This window comes from Conger conger, chromosome 2, assembly GCF_963514075.1.
Source record: "Conger conger chromosome 2, fConCon1.1, whole genome shotgun sequence".
NCBI classification, from domain to species: Eukaryota; Metazoa; Chordata; class Actinopteri; order Anguilliformes; family Congridae; genus Conger; species Conger conger.
Window position 1 is genome coordinate 67,711,541 of NC_083761.1, and position 12,434 is coordinate 67,723,974.

The 12,434-nt window shown below is 41.0% G+C and overlaps 2 protein-coding genes across 7 annotated transcripts; one reads left to right on the top strand and one right to left on the bottom strand.

Moving 5' to 3' along the window:
* Positions 1 to 300: 300 nt before the first annotated feature.
* Positions 301 to 2,699, bottom strand: LOC133121719 (cytochrome b-245 chaperone 1 homolog). Its single transcript, XM_061231122.1, has 7 exons — positions 2,511 to 2,699; positions 1,959 to 2,046; positions 1,777 to 1,818; positions 1,524 to 1,597; positions 1,197 to 1,293; positions 904 to 1,048; positions 301 to 821 (listed from the first exon to the last, which is right to left on the bottom strand). The coding sequence occupies exons 2-7, from the start codon at positions 2,044 to 2,046 to the stop codon at positions 698 to 700; spliced, it is 570 nt and encodes a 189-aa protein (XP_061087106.1). The 5' UTR covers positions 2,511 to 2,699; the 3' UTR covers positions 301 to 697.
* On the top strand, positions 2,693 to 10,782 carry narf (nuclear prelamin A recognition factor). Of its 6 annotated transcripts, none has more exons than XR_009708042.1 (12): positions 2,693 to 3,234; positions 4,026 to 4,096; positions 4,452 to 4,520; positions 4,775 to 4,912; positions 5,128 to 5,260; positions 5,595 to 5,729; positions 6,214 to 6,332; positions 6,458 to 6,587; positions 7,532 to 7,604; positions 7,710 to 7,847; positions 9,638 to 9,880; positions 9,974 to 10,105. XR_009708042.1 is itself a non-coding variant. In XM_061231117.1 (12 exons), exons 2-12 carry the CDS (start codon positions 4,040 to 4,042, stop codon positions 10,216 to 10,218), a joined length of 1,395 nt encoding a protein of 464 aa, XP_061087101.1. In that variant the 5' UTR covers positions 2,693 to 3,234; positions 4,026 to 4,039; the 3' UTR covers positions 10,219 to 10,782. The 6 variants fall into 6 exon arrangements, 5 of the variants coding, with proteins under 5 accessions (XP_061087101.1, XP_061087104.1, XP_061087103.1 ...); XM_061231117.1 differs by having other exon boundaries at positions 9,638 to 9,795; positions 9,974 to 10,782; XM_061231120.1 differs by having other exon boundaries at positions 4,455 to 4,520; positions 9,638 to 9,795; positions 9,974 to 10,782.
* The last annotated feature ends 1,652 nt before the right edge of the window (positions 10,783 to 12,434 follow it).

Below are 12,434 nucleotides of genomic sequence, written 5' to 3' on the forward strand. Positions count from 1 at the left end.
AGGGAAGAGCTCATCTCGATAACTTCAAAAAATGATATATTAAATCTTTAGCGCTTGTGCATTTCAAATTTTCCTAAAATGTACTTTTAATGAGGTAGGTCATTAATTAAATTTTAAGTGAAGTTGCTGAAAAGAAAAACCGTGAAAGGAGAAAGGGGGAAGAACTGGAAGAACTGAGGAAAAACTCCAAAATGAATTGACCTGATCATACTTTAAGAGTGAAGTGGGTGTCTTGACTGGTTTTTAAAGTGCAGTTACTGACATTGCTTTGCATGTAATCATCCAATTAAAATTCACAGCTACAGTGTTGATGACTTGATTTATTGTTAGGTTGATCTTATATATGTGTATGCTTCATCTTCCGAAAGTCACATTCCATTACAATGCCAACATCTATGTCAACCTCCAGAAAGTGACATACCCACACAACTAATGTCAATGCTCCTGGGCCAATCTCCCACTTACATATTTGAAAAAAAGGAATGCATGTACTCACGCTTCATTCAGCTGAAATCTATAAACAAGATACAAAACAGGACCTGCCTGTGACGAACATAATCCTTACATTAGTCCGTTTTAGGAGTAGAAGATAAATGGTTAAATGTTTTACAGTAGTCAGAAGTCCCTCATGCTTGTAAACTGATTGAACTTTTGAGTGGCAGACAGAGGGTGCAATGGTAACAACACAAATAAAGGCTCAAAGCTCATCGAGATCCTCTGAATCACTGCTGTCATCACACTCTTCCTCTTGTTGCCAGCGGCGCTGCAACTCCTCGAACCCCAGGAAGCGCTTCAGCAGGGCAACAGTTGAATCTGCATCACTAAAGGATAGGAGTTTAATTTCAGACAGATTTTCAGTAAACCTGTATAGCACTTAATAGTCATCCTTTAGTCACACTTTACCTGCGTCCACCCAGAGTTGCACTCTGAGTGAGTGGGTGTGAGAAGCCCGTGGCCATTCGCAACGTGACCAGGTAACCTTTTCCCAGGTACCGCACTTTCTCTTCTTCCACACACACATCTCTCACATTTTGCATGTCTAGCATCACTTTGGAGGGATGGGAGTGAGATGTTAAGGAAAAGAAACATTACATTAATAAGAGGAATAATAAATGGACACTTTTCTGCTCATTCAGGGGCACAGGAGCAAAGATGTCTGGACTGGGGTGCAAGACATGAATGGAGGCTATGCTTACTTTTCTCCTGACCTCTCTTCCACAGAGTCAGTATCTTGGCATACAGGCTAAACGTCTTGAGCTCTATCACACTTCTGGATTTGTCAAATATTGCCTCCTGAAAACCAAGTCAAATTATACTTTATTGCCCCTTTTTGGAACATTTCTTTAGGCATAAATAAGTTGTTTATTAAGGAAAAGATTTATACACATATAATTGTGAGTTGTATTACATATCCAAATATATTCAAGTAGTATGTCCAGGTGACCGGGCATTGATGTATCCATGAAACATGCTACTGCTTTCAAGACATGGCTGGTGTGTGTGTGTGTGTGTGTGTGACATACCTCCCAATCATCCATGTTCTGCATAGCCACAAAGAAACATCCTGTCACATAGAACAGCTTCCATAGCACACTGTCTGCAAAGCAAATAAGAGAAAATACAGGTCAACAGCCCATTACATAACTGTAATTGTATTGCAATGCCATTTGTTTTATTTCCATTAGATCATTTCAAAGTCATTCAATCCAGATGAGGTAATCACTTAGCAATTAGCAATTGCTCAAAGGTTGTTTATTTGAAGGAGCATTTGTTCACCTGTGCTGTAGTATGCTGCAGCCAGACCAACAGAGGATATACCTGTAGTCAGTTAAATAAATAATTACAGTGCAAGTTAACACCAAACAACTTTAAAAGGCAGATGAAGACAGGCTTTAGTAAACTGTCTGCAGATATAAAATCTAGTTGCACATTGATGTCTGATCAGTATTTACACATACCAACTAGTAGTGACCAGGAGCGAATTCCAGGCAATCTCTTCAGATGCAAGAGACTGGAAGTGTGTTCCGCCACCACCATATACCCCATCTGTCAAAAAAAAGAAAAGAAAAGAAAGTATGATGTCTATGTAGCAGGTGTGTAATTGGGGGATAGGAATGATTCCTACTCATTTTTACATTACTTCTTGGAAAGTGATCCCTTTGTCCATTCAGTCGCGTGTGCAGACGTGACAGCCGACCATACTGCTAAGGAAGTATTTGTTTCATGCCCTACACTGCAATGAGCGCATACACACGTATATAGTTCATTAGCGACGTCTCTACGTCGATTATTTGCCACTTGGTAAGCTATTTGACTGCATGCGTATAAATAATTATTTCTTGCGCGTGGTTCTGTGAGCTTTTGCAGTTAGCTATTCACTTAAAAAAAACAACTATACTATAACGACTAAACAAACTATAACGATAAATTCCTTTACAAGCTGCTATGTAATCCGTTGCAATTGGCAAAAGACAGAATCAGTTACAATTTAGAAAGAATTGCCTCCTTACCTTTTCATGGGTTTGGCACGGTGTCTTAAAGTATGGTGTGTTGTTATCGAATTCTCACAACGAAATTCGTTTAAACGTTGGGAATGAGGAAGCGAGAACACATATTAGGCGGATTCTACTTCCTTCCTGGGTCTGTACAATTATTATTGGCTATAAGGCAAGTTTAGCCCTTCCCCCATTTTTCCTTTCTTGTAAGAGCATGAAGGAAATGTGTCTAGCTGGGTGTCATACTTGGTGATACGACTTTTTTTATTTTAGTTTAAATGTTCATAGCATTTGTATTTTCACACCTGCGTCACTGCATTTTAAATAGGGGAAATTCTGAGAATATACCCAAGTCGCTTTAAAAAATAAAAGATTTATGAAGGTAAAAGAAAAGTAAAAAGGTGTGGTATCCAAGCCTTGAATCCAGTTCCGCGCAGGCGCTAGGTAGAACACAATGTAGTTGAAAAAACCGAAGTACAGTTTCTCTGGAACGCGCGATTTGCTCTCATGTAGCCTGCATTGGGCTTCAGAGACCGGTTGATCTGACACGTCTTAAAATGCGCAAGCCCTAACCATATAACATCTTTTAGATATGTGGCTAGCATAAGTCGCCTACATTATCGTAACTTACACCGCATCAAAATACCGTTCCGCATTGGTGCAGTCTGTCTGTCGCAAGGGTCTGGCGGCCTTTGACAAAAGGCAGATGTGTAACTACGTGCTTCACTAAATCAGACCGGTGAGTCACAATTTGAACACGTTTTTCTCTTATTGAGCTGATAGCTACGTTTAGTCTGAATACGTAGGGATCTACTGCGTTTGATGTGAGCCGGTAGTTTAGTCAGCAAGCTAGGTCAATTGAGGTAGCCTACTTTAGGGAGAATGTGTCCTTGGCACTTCATGGTTTCATTATTTCGGTTCCGTAACAAACGCTTGAAGATACATTTTCAGTTTATTGCAATTTTGTTGATGATTGTATGGTTTTGCTTTTGTCACCTTTTTAAGAAGGTCATATCGCATTGGTCATAGGCCACTTTTACTCAAAGCTAATAGAACACATAGTCATTTTATCTCTGATATTTCCTTTTTTGTCATTACGATAAGGTTGATCTACCAACGAGCAAGCATTTTTATGGTTGAACAGACAGAATGGCAGCATAATTGAGGATGTTTCCTTTTTTTTGCTTTTGTACTCATCAACTGGTGTTCTTAATATTCCTATCCACCTGAACAGAACTGCAGCTTTGTTTTGATCGAAAGTGCGCTGTCATTCATTATAGTCACGCCAAGCATGAGACTCTTTGTATTCTTTCTGTTTACCATTTTACTGAAGCGGATTTTCCCACATTAAGGAAACAAGTTTAAAAGGCGGGGTTTAGGCTGTATGCGGTTGAGGCGCTAAATGCAGGCTATGCAAGTCACGATGGTCCTGTGCTAGAACCCGTAGCGAAGTGTGTGGTGTAACGTTATTATGTGGATAAATGATTGACTGAGTGAACCGAAGCGAACTTTTTTTTGTCTGTTCTACAGATTTTTCAAAAACAATGTCCGAAATCAATATCGGAAGGCTAAAGGAAAAATGTGAAAACTGCTCCAAGCAGGTAAGGTACATTCCTTTGTGTAAACTTAACCATTCCAAACGTCTTCAATGGTAGGTCAGTAAGCAACGCTTGTGATACATTTTTAAAAATGTAATGGCAAGAAAGCAAACTTGAGTGAGATTTCTCTGTAGCACCAGGCAACAGTGCTTAATTTGATGGCACATATTTATATAAACAGGCTGTATGCTTAAGACTGATTTTGAAGATTGTTTGCTTCTTGTCATTTTATGTTGTCATATACCTTTGGTTTCATGTATAATGAAAGTAGATCTTCAATATTGTGAATCAGTATGGTGCAATTTGTTGCTTAGATTTTAGCCTGTGTCAATTTACACACACAATTGCACATTGACAGCAGTGCAGCAAGAAACAAAGCAAAGAAGGTCCAGGTTCGCTGCAGGAAAAGGCTGTGGCCAATGGAGAGGTAGGCTGAGATGTGGCTTTATCTGGAAGAACTCTGCTCATTCATTCTTTTCTTATTCTATTGCTCTTATCAGGCCATTTTGTTTTACAGAAATGAGTTATTTATGTTTGGAAATTGTCTGTTTACCCTGGCTTGCTCACATGCATATCTTGTCGCATATCATCTAATGGTTTCATGGCCTAAAGGCAAACCCTGTCATAGGGGGGTCATGTTCTAAGCTCTCTCTATCTCTATATCTCAATCCATCCATCCAGGTGAGCGAACCCCACCAGGTGCAGCAGATTTTGCTGAGTTCATGCTTGTCTTGTGAGGGTTGTTTGTCAGAGGAAGAAAGCCAGCGCATCTCCCAGCAGAACCTGGAGGAGTTCAAGAAAGTGCTCAGCCTAAACGAGGTACGACAAACTGGAACCCCCTCTCTCATCACCATTGTGGATGGGTCAAGAGGAAATGTACATCACTTGATTAAATAGATACACAGACTAACGGTCGTTTTCACGTTGGACTTTCTTTGGTATTTTGAGGAATTATTGGGCATCCCCACTGGGGGTGTGTTTGTCTTTGGTGAATTTATAAATTGAACAAAAATATTTTTCTTTTTCATATGCAGAGATGTGATGCCTCAAAACACAAAGTGCTGGTGGTCTCTGTGTGCCCCCAGTCCCTACCTTTCTTTGCTGTCAAGTTCTGTTTGGGCATCCCAGAGGCCACACAGAAACTCTGTGCCTTTTTAAAGAGCCTGGGTGAGTGACTGTGTGGTAAATGTATGGTGTTACATTGCACTGCAAGAGATATGCTAGAATATTCTAGAATCAAAGCATGAATGTTTTCGCAACGGATGGATCTAATGGTGAACATGTACGCAGATTGTTCAGTACCCAGTCTTTTTGTGCTTCCACAAATTCTTTTCATTTTTGCCTGCTGTTTGCCAGAACAGCCACCTGAATCCAGGAGAATGTTTTCATTTTTGTCTTTGCCAAGTGCATGTGTGTGCATGTTTGGAGTTGGTGGCATTTTTGTTTGTGTTCATAAACATTTGGCCTTGTGAATTTTCTCAAATTGCTCCCTCTCTCGCAGGCATTCATCATGTTTTCGACAGCACACTTGCAGCCGGCTTCAGTATCCTGGAGAGCCAGAGGGAGTTTGTTCAGAGATTCCGGCGCAGACATCATGATCTTCATGCCCTCCCTATGTTCACGTCCTCTTGTCCAGGTAACACTCGTCATATTTTTTGTAAAGTGTATGGTGATGCTCATAAATGATTAGTACCCACTGGTTTAATAAACAAAGAATACTTGAGGAATCCAAGATTCACTGTTCTTGAAGAAGGAATTGAAAGGGACCAGTGCATTCTGCCATTTGGAGGTCTGACAGGACAGAGATAGCAATGAAGTCCTGGCCGAGGGAGATAGAGGTAGGGTAACTTCACACCCAACCCTGGAGATAGTGTTGATGGAGCTCAGTAGTCCTCCCCTACTATCTTTTCCCCATTCTGGTTACTGAATTTCACTGTCACTAAAATTCATCGACATGCTTCACTGAAAACAGAAGCCAGTGCTAACTGCCCTTTCAATGATGTTAATGCATGTGGTTGTACTGTAACATGTTATTTTTCTGTGTTTGCTTGTGCGTGCATTTGCTTGTGTGTGTGTGTTTGTGTGTGTGTGTGTGTTTACAAATGCTTGCATGCAATCAGGATGGATTCGCTATGCTGAGCGCGTTTTGGGCAGTCTGGTCACCCCACATATATGCACAGCCAAGTCCCCTCAACAGATCATGGGCTCCCTGGTCAAGGATTTCTTCACACAACAACAGGTCAGGGCCAAAATATATTAAGATCCCTATTAAATATACTTATGGTTGGGCCTAGCAGTTGCAGTTATCAGCACATACTTCAGAACTAGAAAAATGAGTCGGTGTGTTGTCCTGTATTATGACAGAAGCTGACCCCAGGCAAGGTCTTCCATATTGTCGTGGCCCCCTGCTTTGACAAGAAGCTGGAGGCAGTCCGAGATGAATTCTTCAACAGCCTGCTGGAGAGTCGTGATGTTGACTGCGTGCTTACCTCAGGTCTCACAGCCTGTCCTGTGCACACACACTCTCAACATGTAGCTGTCTCTACCTACTGTATAATACCTGTCTCACACTACTGACCGTTATCCCTAACACTCCCTGTCCAATAAGATCCGCACAGCCGTTGGGCCCTTGAGCAAGGCCTCTATTGCTCCAGGGGAGGATTGTCTCCTGCTTGGTCTAATCAACTAAGCAGGAGACAATCGTACGTCGCTCTGGATAAGAGCGTCTGCCAAATGCCATTCATATATAATGTAATGTAAACTCATATTTTAAAAAAATATGCCTCATAGCGGGCTGTTGAGTATGACCTGTATGCATTGTGGCAGGAAGGAGAACTACAGCACCACGCTTCTACAACAAAGTCATTCATCAGACTTTCCATAATGTCCTGGGTTCAATTGTAAATTAATTTATTTGCGCAGATCTGGTGGTTATGAAGGCCATGCTATTCAGATAATGTTGGTGCCATGCTCCTCAGACCACTGGGCGACTATTTGTGCCCTATGCAAGATGGCATTGGCCTCAAGGAAGATATGGGTTGTAGAGGATCACTCAATAACATCACGTAACAATTGGCAATAACCTTGAAATCGCACTGTTTGAACACTATTGTGTCTCCATTTCATTCCGTCCTTCTCTCTCTCTGCCATTCCACATTATGTCTCTTGCAACCTGTCCCTTTCTCCCTCATCCTCACACTGTCTATGTGCTTCTATGTCCTCCCTTCTGTTTGGAGGAAATGAATGCAGTGCTGAGAGTGTAAATCATCCTCATATTATTAACTGCCTGACCTTAACTGTCTGTTTTCTCCTATCTTACATTATTATATATTATTATTATTATATCTTACAGTATTATTATCTCATGTGAATTCTTAAATCTGCATTGCAATGACTGCGATCATATGTGTAGCATCATTGTTTTGTGCTGTATTGCAGGTGAAATATTTCAGCTGATGGAGGAGAGGAAAGTGACAGTTGAGAGTTTGGATTCTGTCCCTTTGGATCACGTGTGAGTAACACCTGTTGTGCTTATGGGTGGGACTCTGTATTGAAGAAGCAGCTTGACTTAAAATGGTTGAGAGAGATCTGAGTGTGTCTGACTGACCCTGTGTAGGTTTGGGGAGGCTGATGAGGCAGGTCTGGTGAGACATGAAGGCAGAGGATCAGAGGGCTTCCTGGAACACATCTTCAAAAATGCTGCCAAGGAGCTGTTTGGCTTTGAGGTGAATGAAATAGTATATAAGACGCTGAGGTGAGTGTTTGTTTGTTCTTGTGTGAGTTGATGAACTAAGAAGTGTGATCATTTTTGAATTCTCTCTGTAAAGGCAGTGATACAGGTTTAGGTCAGAATTCAGCTTGTTTTATATTAATGTAAAAACAAGGGTAAATACCCACATTTTGGTATGGAATCTGAATTGTGTGAGGACCAGCTGTGAATGGCCACCCTGTTGTGTGATGCATAATTGGCTGAAGGGTTGGTCACGTCTATCACGTGCACACATGTCTGCTTGCTGAAATGCACATCAGGTGTCTTCCTCAGACTCATGTCTGTGACATTCAGGTCCCAGATGATCTTCATTATTTCTTAATACCTTCCTCACCCACTTGTATGAACAGATCAGAATTTTGGTTACATATAGGGTTAAACTAATTTGAATAGATATAATGGTACAATTTAGGTCGGAAATCACCACCTGTATGACTCAAGCAGTAAAATAAACAAGGACCTGATCGTTTTTTTGTCCCTCGGAAAGTACCAAATTATCAGGCAGTAATGCACAATCATACTTGAATGTAATAATCGCTTTTTAACACTAGAGGGTGTTGAAATAACATTTGTCCTGGCATCGTTGGCCATGGCAGCGCTTAGTTTACAGACAGTATGTTAGTGAGCGAAAACAACAGAAGTAGTTATCAAGGCCTTATCAGAGCAGCGCTATGACTGTATTATTACAAGATGAGCTTTTTTTTAGTTTGACCTCTAGTAGATCTATTTAGTATGTTTATCACCAGATATGTGGGCTTAGTGAAATTACTGAGTCATTTGGATGATTTGGAGATTGTGACTGGAATGAGCAATAACCTGCTGTATAGTACATAGATTTTCTGTATAGTTTATAGTATTTCAGTCCACCAGCATTGCATAAACATATTTGGATCTGCACAGAACTAGCCTTGTAGAGGAAGTTGTATTTCAGTGCCTGTGTGGGGTCTAATGCTGGTCTAGCTTCCTTAATAGACAATGTGTTTAATTGTTAATCCGTGATATAATGCAGTTGAACAGTTAATTATCGTTTGTGAAACTGCCCTCCAAAAGTATTGGAACAGCAAGGTCAATTCATTTGTTTTTGCTAATACACTGAAGACAATTGGGTTTGAGGTCAAAAGATGTACATCAGATAAAACTTTTATTTACTTGTATTTTTTTCTGGATTTGTTAAACAATTTGGAACATTTCACCATTTGTATCAGACCACCCAATTTGTAGGTCAGCAAAAGTATTGGAACATGCGATTGACATTAAACAATAAATAGTTCTGAATGTCTAATCTTGTTTTTAGCCTTGGGTTTTGCCTGTGAAAACTGCATTTGTGTTCGAAAAGATAAACCAACATGAAGACCAGGGAGCTGTATTTGGGAGAAAAGCAAGCCATTTTGAAGCTTAAAAAAGAGGGGAAATCCATTGTGTTGAGGATAGATTGTACAACTTGGAATGTTCTGAAAAGAAATAAATTGCTGGCGTACTGAGCAACAGACATTGAACAGTTTGACCAAGGAAAACAACAGCAGCAACTGCAGTTGATGACAGAAACATTGTGAGATGGCAGAGACCCCCCCCATGATGGTTGCAGCAGGATGAATTCAGAAGTCTACAAAAACATTCGTATCTCAACCCCAAATGTATTCGGTGTAGTGTAGAAGGAATTGGCCTTGCTATTGCAATACTTCGGAACTGTATAAAGGAGCCTTTGATGTTGTCCTGTTATTTTTTCATATTGTAAACTTCATACTTGTGGACCTTCCTCTGTGTCTGTGCCCCAGGAATCGTGACTTCCAAGAGGTGTCCCTTGAGCGCGATGGAGAGACGCTGCTGCACTTTGCGGCCATCTACGGCTTCCGTAACATCCAGACCCTGGTGCACCGGATGAGAAAGGGCAGGGTGCCGTACCAGTTGGTGGAGGTGCTTTCCTGCCCTGGAGGTAATCACTGAAACTGCCACGATCTTCCCTGTACCAGCTTCCCCAGCCAGCTTGAAAGTGGTTACAGAGACTGAATTCTTAATTGGCGAGAATTGTTACCCTCAGTAAATGTAATGTGTTTATAATGATGAGGGTTCCTTATTCCACGCCTTTCTTTCCCCGCTCGTGCGGCCGACAGGCTGCCTGGGCGGTCGGGGACAGGCGGAGGGCGAGGGAGGGCGCGCGGATAAGATCCTGTCCCAGCAGATGGAGGAGGCCTACAGTAGTTTGCCTGTGCGGCTGCCGGAGATGAACCCTGAGCTGCAGCGGCTCTACCACGACTGGCTGGAGGGCCAGGACTCGCCACGGACGCTGCAGGTCCTCCATACGCAGTACTCCCAGCAGGAGCAGCCCCAGACGCTACCTCCTCATATCCAGTGGTGAGGACACTGGCCACCCCTCCGTTCAGCCTGCTGCACCGTCCTGGCACAGGCCCCCTGCTGCAGCCCCCTTGGCTTCCCCTCTCTCTGAAGAGCTTGTTTTTGGAGAGAAACACGCAAGAGGAGGAGTCCTGTGGCAAACATCTAATCAGTGAGCAATTTACCATGATCTGAGTCTGGAGTAACCCTGATGCTTTTGGAAAAACTGTCTGTATGAAAGTAGGTGTATGTTGGATATTTGAGTATTGAAGTCCTGTTAAATGAATAATGGGAAGAAATTCCTGTATGTACTGTTAATTAATTATGCCATGATCACATTATACATGTTGTAGCGGACATACTGTGATATAAGCCTGTGGACCAATGCCTACAGAATGACAATGAAGCAGTTTTTGCATAATGCCTTGCAGTTACATGTGGTGATATAGTACTGAGAAGAATCTGGTTTGCTGTTCTTAATAATGGCTGTATCCTCACCCTTCCCTTGGATATAGAATAAGGTGTTTTGAGGCTTGCCATTTTCAACTGCCAAATGGCAGGGGTTTTGATTAAAATTTTTCTGAATGAAGGTACTGGATGCTCTTTTCTTTCATACGGTGTTGCCTATTGTTAAATATAATTCCGTAGTGTTAGATATAATTTAATATTAAGCCTCTTGTACAGTTTAAACATGCTTATACTGTATATACCACTCCTACGGAATTTGATTTGGCAGAGTTTGAAAGAGTATAGACTATTACATTGCAAGAAAAAATATATATTGTTACCTGGTAATTTGACTATTGCTTTCTAAGTTAAACTGGATACTATTAGCTTAGTAAATTTGGCAATAGTCAAATACCTCTGGATGCCGAAAAAATTAAAATGCTGTGCATTTTATATTGAATGTTACAGCTGATCAATTTGGTTCTCATTGATCAAATCGCTAGGTAACATGAGACTCCATTCAGGTTTTTATCCAGTCATGTTGGTTATTCAATTAATGAAATGAAGAATTCATTCCAGTGGGTTAAGTGAGTGAAGAGACACACTGCTTTGATTCCATGAAGCAGATTATATCTATTTGCCCAAACAATAACTGCAGTTCAACTGTAGATGCTATGATTATAATTATTGCAGTATTGCTGCAGTATTATGCAATATTTTGTGCACTACTCATGAAGTAGAACTCCTGTGCTGCACTTTATCTGCACAGTACAGTTCATCTGTGGTATTACATCACTGCACGGTATTACTTCACTCTGGTTGCAGTAATTTTTGTAAGGTTGTCGACTTCTTTGTTTCCACAAAATTCTAATTTAACAAATGAAATCAGTAAATTCAAAACGATACCTCATGGCAACCAGGTCTCTGCTAAGGCTAATCATTGCTCTAATTCAACCAATGTAAAACCACAGTGCAATGCTCTTAAAGCCACAAAACATATTTTCTAACATTCTCTGGTAATACAAGTAGCCTACTAAGATGGAAATGCCTACAAGCAAATGTAGCCTATGGGAAAAATGGGAGTTATGTTTAACATCACTTCTGGTTTCATTGTATCACCAATATACACTCAGTGATCACTTTATTAAGTAGATGTGTAAACCAGCTTATTATTGCAAATATTTATTCAGCCAATCATGTGGCAGCAACAAAATGCATAAAAGCTTGCAGACATGGTTCAGCTGTTTTTCAGACCAACTGTCAGAATTGGGGAGAAATGTGATCTTAGTGACTTTGACTGTGAATGATTGTTGGGGCCAGACGGTGGATTGAGTATCTCAGCTGATCTCTTGGGATTGTCACGCACTTACAGTCTCTAGAGTTTGCAGAGAATGGTGTGAAAGACAAAAACATCAAGCGAGCAGCAGTTCTGTGGGCAGAAATGAGAGGTCAGAGGAGAAGGATCAGACTGGCCGAAGCTGACAGGAAGGTGACAGTATCACAAATAACCACGCATTACAACAGTGGTATGCCAAAGAGCATCTCTGAACACACCACGCTTCAAACCTCAAAGTGGATAGGCTACAGGCTTCAGGCTCACACTGAATGTAATATTAGACAAAAGGAACCTGAGTAAACACAAAAAGATATATATTTATTTTATTTGCACCACCTTCAGCTACAAATAATTGCAACCATGCCTCCTATAATTTGATCAGTCTTTCTCATTGCTGGGGAAGAATTTTCACAGAAATGCTTGAATTGAGACAAATGAGCTTTTCAAGAATTAACTGC

Excerpts from the sequence above, each read along its gene's own strand:
- narf (XM_061231117.1), top strand. The coding sequence starts at position 4,040 with ATGTCCGAAATCAATATCGGAAGGCTAAAGGAAAAATGTGAAAACTGC. Across the intron at positions 4,097-4,451 it reads GTGAAAACTGCTCCAAGCAG|CAGTGCAGCAAGAAACAAAG; the intron begins GTAAGGTACATT and ends GCACATTGACAG. Across the intron at positions 7,848-9,637 it reads ATAGTATATAAGACGCTGAG|GAATCGTGACTTCCAAGAGG; the intron begins GTGAGTGTTTGT and ends TCTGTGCCCCAG.
- LOC133121719 (XM_061231122.1), bottom strand. The coding sequence starts at position 2,046 with ATGGGGTATATGGTGGTGGCGGAACACACTTCCAGTCTCTTGCATCTG. Across the intron at positions 1,598-1,776 it reads TGCAGCATACTACAGCACAG|ACAGTGTGCTATGGAAGCTG; the intron begins GTGAACAAATGC and ends TTTGCTTTGCAG. Across the intron at positions 1,049-1,196 it reads GAAGAGAGGTCAGGAGAAAA|TGATGCTAGACATGCAAAAT; the intron begins GTAAGCATAGCC and ends ATCCCTCCAAAG.